The sequence below is a fragment of the Talpa occidentalis genome, unplaced genomic scaffold (genome assembly GCF_014898055.3).
Source record: "Talpa occidentalis isolate TD23 unplaced genomic scaffold, MPIMG_talOcc4v2.1 talOcc4.17, whole genome shotgun sequence".
Lineage (NCBI taxonomy): Eukaryota > Metazoa > Chordata > Mammalia > Eulipotyphla > Talpidae > Talpa > Talpa occidentalis.
This window is the reverse complement of record NW_023601754.1, coordinates 44,594,435-44,600,783: the sequence shown is the minus strand read 5'-3', so window position 1 is coordinate 44,600,783 and position 6,349 is coordinate 44,594,435. Positions and strand designations below refer to the sequence as shown.

The 6,349-nt window shown below is 60.5% G+C and overlaps 1 protein-coding gene across 1 annotated transcript; it reads left to right on the top strand.

Moving 5' to 3' along the window:
• The first annotated feature begins 356 nt into the window (after nt 1–356).
• On the top strand, nt 357–773 carry NANOS2 (nanos C2HC-type zinc finger 2). The gene has a single exon (XM_037518185.1). The coding sequence runs from the start codon at nt 357–359 to the stop codon at nt 771–773; it is 417 nt and encodes a 138-aa protein (XP_037374082.1).
• Nucleotides 774–6,349: the final 5,576 nt, after the last annotated feature.

Sequence of the window (6,349 nt, the reverse complement as noted above, 5' to 3'; positions counted from 1 at the left end):
ATGGCGCGCAGACCTCTCCTGCCGCCCGCTGCTCCCCTCAGCAGTGTACTTCGGTCCTTCTGCCTGCTCTGCTCCCCGCTCTGGCTCTGGTGAATTCTCTCACCCTCCCGCGCTTCTGACTGTACCCAGTGCTTGTATAAATAAATAAATAAATCTTTAAAAAAAAAAAATGGGAGTCACCATTAGGGAGTGGGCCCTTTAAATCCTAAGCTCCACCTTTGCTTAGAGGGTCTTTGAGGTATAAAAGGGGGGGGGGGTACAGTTCCTCTCTGCTCCAGAAAACAACCTGCTGCTCCCATCCACCGGCCCCCGGCTCTGGCTTCTCAGTAGCTACCCACCGCCCACCCCTGGGTGCCATGCAGCTTCTGCCCTTCGACATGTGGAAGGACTACTTCAACCTGAACCAGGTGGTGCTGGCACTGAGCCGGAGCTGGGGGCAAAGGCTGGAGGCCCCGGAGATGGGGGGGCCCAACCCTGGGCCCCCACCGGGGCAGGAATCAGGGCCAGCAGAGCGGGGAGCCAGCGGGACCCTGGGCACCCTGTGCAATTTCTGCAAGCACAACGGGGAGTCCCGTCACGTCTACTCCTCGCACCGGCTGAAGACCCCGGAGGGCGTGGTGACGTGTCCCATCCTGCGGCACTACGTGTGTCCCCTGTGCGGGGCCACGGGCGGCCAGGCCCACACGCTCAAGTACTGCCCGCTCAACGGTGGCCAGCAGTCCCTCTACCGCCGCAGCGGGCGAAATTCAGCTGGCCGCAAGGTCAAGCGCTGAGGCCTGGGGCTGCCACCCCCATACCCCGCCCCAAACCCTCCTGCTTCAGTCCCTACCAAGTTCCTGGACTCTCCCCCCAACTCACCCAGCAGCCAGAGCTCCATGGAGGCTGGATCCTGACAATGGACGCTGCTGGGGAGCCAGACCACCCTGCCTCTCGGACTTTGACCCCGGGGCTCTGTCCTGGGGGTGCCTGGATTCTTGCTGCAGCCGGACCTCCACCCTCTGGGGCTGCCCAGCCCTGGGATCCCTAGACCTTCTGGGCCCGCTGGTGACACCAGTCCTGCCCCTTTGACTCCCCAGCCCCCTTGGTGGGGGGGGGGTGTCCATTCCTTGTGGAATCCAAGACTCCTTGGACCTACACACCCCACTGGGCTCTCCCAGGCCCACGCTGAGGACCTGGCGACAGGGAACACGGCCAACTCGGCGCATCCGGCACAAGGACGTCCAGACGGGCTGCAGACCCGGTCCGGCTCCTCTGCCCGCAGACCCGCCGTAGCATCTTGGACAGCCGGATCCTCCCAGCTCCCGCATCGGTCCGCCAGGAATTGGCGGAGGGAGGGGCGCACGGCAAGGGCACCCCGGTCTTCGCAAGCAGGCCTATCTCAGGGTGCAGACTTGGGTTGAGCGGACACCCTTCATCTCTCTCCGCTTGTTTTTCCCCTTGTTCATTCCCGCTGCCCGCGCCCCTTCACACCCCCACCCGCAAAGCACCCACATCACTGAGGATGCTTCCCCCCTCTGAGAGGGCTCCAGCGGGCCACCTCCCACCCACCGCCCCCAAATCACGAACGTTTGCTCCAGGTTGGTTTTTTTCCTCCTTTATTTTTTCATCCTCCAGCTGTTAAGTGAAGGAAGCTCAGCACGGAAAGGGGCCTTAGTGCCTGGATGGAAATGGCACCTGCCTAGATTTTATTTTAGGGGCAAAGAAGTGGCCCCAGTCGGATTTTAAGTTGTTTGGGTTTGGGCTCAGGGTTCAGGGGCCCCAGGGAACTGGGGGCTGCTGAATAAAGAGTTTCTGGTTATCTTTGCAATCACCCAGAATGTTTGTCTTCTCACCTGGCCCCGCCCAGGAGGCTGGGGGTGGGTGGCAGACTGGCCAGGGGCCTGGCACATGCCACCCACACCATGGGGAACAGGAAGCACAGCAGAGGGGCCCTGGGCCTCCTCCAGACATCCTCCCACATGGGTCACGGTGATCTGGTTCCCCAAGTCTCTCCAGCCTCTACCTTGACCCCAGATTCCCTTTCTGGCCCTTCCTCTAGCTTTGTCCAAGGGGCCCATCCCAGCCGAACAGCAACTTTGTGGGAGTTCTTAATCTTGGACTCCCAGAGCCTGCTGGAGAGGTCATGAAAAGGAAGGCCTCTGCCCCAGGGAGACACATTTGTATGTGAAATGTTGCCTGTAATATCAGGGCTGCTTTTGCTCTATTCCATGAACAGCGAGCACTACCTTGGTCAGGCGCTGGCCTGAGCAAAGCAGAGGAGACCCCCTGCCCTCATGGAGCTGATAATTCTGGCAGGAGCAGAGTCCAAAGAATTGAGGGAACTGAGGGTGTGGGGGAGGGGAAGGTATTCAGGTGGCAGACACAGCCTTCCCAGGCCCTGAGGCGGAACTGACCCCTGGCAGCCGTGGGAAGGAGCAGGCAGCCAGCCAGCTAAGTGACAGGTAAGATCAGGGCCTCCCTGGTGGCGTGGGGGTTAAGTCTCAGTGATATCACCTCTACCCGCTGCTCCCCTCAGCAGTGTACTTCAGCCAATTCGCCTGTTCTGCTCCCTACTCTGTCTCTGGTGAATCCTCTCACCTCCCACACCCAAGGGGGCCAGAGACTTGGAATCTGAATCCTGCAGACCTCCGTGAGAACTTGACCTGTGTGGTGCTTTCTTAGTCTCTGAAATCCACGCCTGACTGCCGAGAGTACAGAGAAGCAAACACCCTCAGGACTTCTGCGCCTAGGTCCTTTTCCAAAAGGTGGGTGCTGTGCTGTCTGCTGTTCTCCCTGTTTCAGCCAGATGGGCACCCCCCTCCTATAGGGCCCCACTCCCTGTCTCGTCTGCCTTGTGCTCATGCCGGCTCTGGAAGGAGGGGTTCCCCTCCTGTGAGTCATAACCCACTAGAGAAAGCACATCTCATGGGGGCCTAGGAGTTGGGTGCTGCTCTGCTCCCTGCTCTGTCTCTGGTGAATCCTCTCACCTCCTGCACCTCTGACCCATCCCCCAGTTCTATATGCATAAATACAAAAAAAAAAAAATCTTTTTTAAAAAAGTTGTAATGCCGCACACCTGGCACTGAGAAAATGCTAGAAACCAATGTTACCTCAATAGCAAATGATCGCAAAGAGAGAGCAGAGAGGCACAGAGAGGGAAGACAGTGACGTGACGTCAGAGATGGGGATGGGAGGGATGCAGCTGCGGTCTCAGCTGTGGGCTGAGAGCAGAGCTGCGTCCCAGCCTGCATGTGGCTCCAGAGAAGACTAGGGACAGAGAGCTCGAGGGGAGGTGATGGGGCCCTGCAGGCGTGGGTGCTTTGAGGCCAGATGCTGAAGGGCTGCTCACACTCCAGAGCCTCCTTCATCTCCTTTTTTTGTCCCCCTCCAGGAACCCAGAACCCAGGGAGAGCCACACAGATGGAGAGCACTCAGGTCAGAGCACAGTTCCCGGGCTCAGAATAGGCACATAGGTTGCCACCCAGGAAGGGGGCAGCTGGACCCAGGCAAGCTGGCTCCTGGGCCAAGCAATTCCTACTACCCTTGAGGTGTGTCTCCATCATCTCTGAGCTTCCAGAACTGAAACCAAAATTCCTGCAGGTGAGCCCCTATCTCAGCACATGCTGCTTCTGCTCTATTTGGTTCCACTGTTGAATGCTACTCTGTTCTATTTGGTTTGTCTATTGACTCCTAGTTGCAATAATTATTTGGGGCACCTACCAGTGGGTCAAGACACACAGTTGCAAAAATAATGCCCTAGAAAGGCTTCTTGACTCCCACCCCCAGACCTTGACCTCTGAGAGCTACCCCCCCACCCCACCCCCCACCTCAGCCATTGGTGGCCCCACCTCACTGGGCACCCGGCTTCCAAACTTGCTCCTTCAAATCAGTTCCCAAAGGAATTCTTTTTTTAAATTTTATTTTCATTTTTGTGTAGAAGAATTGGGGTGTAGTCTAGAGGTGTGGGGAGGGTGGTGGTGAGAGGATTCACCAGAGACAGGGGAGCAGTACAGGCAGATTGACTGAAATCCACTGCTGAGGGGAGCAGCAGGGAGACAGGAGATGTCTGCCACGCCATGTGCGTCAGCTCCCTGGCCAGGGATCTAACTCAGTGGTGACAGCACTGGAACTTAACCCTAGGCCACCAGGGAGGCCCCTAAAGGAATTATATTAAATACCAGAGTCCAAACAAACCTTCCTCTGCTCAGGACCCCCCATGGCTGTCACCTCATGTGAAAGCCAAAGTCCTTACTCTGGATGTGGCTCCCTCCACCCCAGCCCACCCTTCTCTCCCTGTTCCTAGAATAAAGCAGGCAAGACCCAGCTCTGGCTGTACTTCCTCCCTCACCTCCTGGTCCGCACCCAAGTCTTCCCTTTCCAGGGAGCCTCCCAAAGCCACCTTATTTTAAAACTACAGGCACATGCACAACAGCCATCTTCCCCAACCCTGCTCCTACTTCCGTTTTCTTCATCATATACATCACTTCTTCACTTAATGTCTTTTTTATTAGTCGTCTGATTCTCCCAAGGTGAGCTCATGAGGGCATAGATTTTTGTCTTTCCTGTTCTCTGCATCTGAGACCATGCAGGCGGTCAATAGTTGTTGAATAGTGCTCGCTTCGGCAGCACATATACTAAAATAATAGTTGTTGAATAGACGAATGAAGCACCTTTGTTAGTGACCTTGACGATGCTGCGGGATGCTGACCCACAATGTCTCGGCCCAGCTTCACCCAATCACCCTGCCTTCGGCTCACCCAGTGCAGTCTCCATTCATACCTGCCTCCGCACATTTGCTTCAAGTCTCACTGGCGTCAGGATCACCCTCCTCACCCACCGAGAAACTCCCTCTCCCTGCGCCATGACGTAAAGCTGTGCGTGCTGGAGGGACGGCCAAGGCTGGAAGGTTGGAAGGTGGATGCGTTGTCGTGGTAACCGCACCCCGCCCGGGGCGGAGTATCCCCGGGGTGCCCCGCCCCTGCAGGGTTCGCAGATCCGGAGCCACCCCGCACTGGGGCGGGTCTGAGGGGGTGGCAACCCGCTTTCTCACGTCCCCCACACCCCTCCCACGCCGTTGTCAAGGAAACGAAGCGCTTCCCTCCAGAGCCTCCTCCCTCCCGTAGCTCCCGAAGAAAGACACGTGGATAGTTAGGGGGCTGGGCAGACTGGCAGGCAGTCCGAAAGGGGGAACGCCGCTCGGTTCCAGCTCTCGAGCGTCTCTCCCGCCTCCGCCAAGGACCGCTACGCCCGCGCCGGGCCGGAGGCGCGGGTACCCCCGCGAGCCGGGCGCTGGGAGCACGCAAGCGTGGGGCCGAGTTTCGCGCGTGCGCCGTCGCGGCATGAAAAGGCGGGGGGCGCGAGCGCAGAGCTAGCTTTGCGCCTGCGCACCTGGGGCCCGCTCCTGGAGGCCAGCAGAGGGCGCTTCTGCGCTTGCGCCGTGGGAGGGGCGTGAAAGCCCGGCGGTCCGGGCGTTGGGGGCCGGCGGGGAGCAGGTGCGCCTGCGCCTTGGTCGCTGAGCGGTCGGGGGCGGGGCCCCGGGTCGGGAGGGAGCGAGGCGGGGGGCGGAGGGAAGAGGCCGCAGAAGCCCGAGCCTTGACCGACGGGCAGGCGGGGGCTGCGGCTGCGCCGGTGAGTGACTCGCGGCCCGACTCGGTGCCCCCCTCGGCTCCCCTCACTCTTCCCAGAGTCCCCCGTAACCTCCGTTGTCCCCTCCTCGTGCAGGATCCCCACTACCCCTGAAGCCCCCCTTAATTCCTGGCAATTCCCAGAACTCCCCCAATCCCCGCAGACCCCGATCCCCTAGTATTTCATAGTCCCGGCGCCTCCGCCGTCCTCGGAACCCCCAACTCACCATTATTCCCGGAATCCCCTCTGGGGACCCCCAGAAACATCGGCCTCAGCGGCGTCCCGTTGCCGCGGCACCCCCGGCGCGCGCCTGTGCTCCGGACTCCCTGCTGCAGCCCCTTCAGCGTCCCCTCGCCTCGCCTCCCCTTCCCCGCGACCTCCGAGACACCCCCATGCTCCCATTTCGCGTTCCCATGCCCCCATTCTGCTTTAACTCCTGCGGACACCCCCTCTTGTTCCGCTCTTCCTCATCCCCCCACCTCTCGAGACCCTCCCCCGATTTCCAGCAACTCCTAGGCGAGGCACTTTGCGCCGCGCGACGCCCCAGACGAGCGCCCGGCGGGGTCAGCTATTAATAGGCGCTCGCGGCCCCCCGGCGGCGCGGCGCCCCCGTCCGCCCTTCGCCCCACCCCGGGCCGGGGGGACCTAGCCGGTGTCGGGGCGGCGGGGGGGGGGGGCGGGCGGGCGGCGCGGGGACGCCGGATCCCCGCCAGCGCCGTGCGCCCTGTGCCCGCAGCGCCGGCGC

Coding starts and splice junctions, on each gene's coding strand:
- NANOS2 (XM_037518185.1), top strand. CDS start 357: ATGCAGCTTCTGCCCTTCGACATGTGGAAGGACTACTTCAACCTGAAC.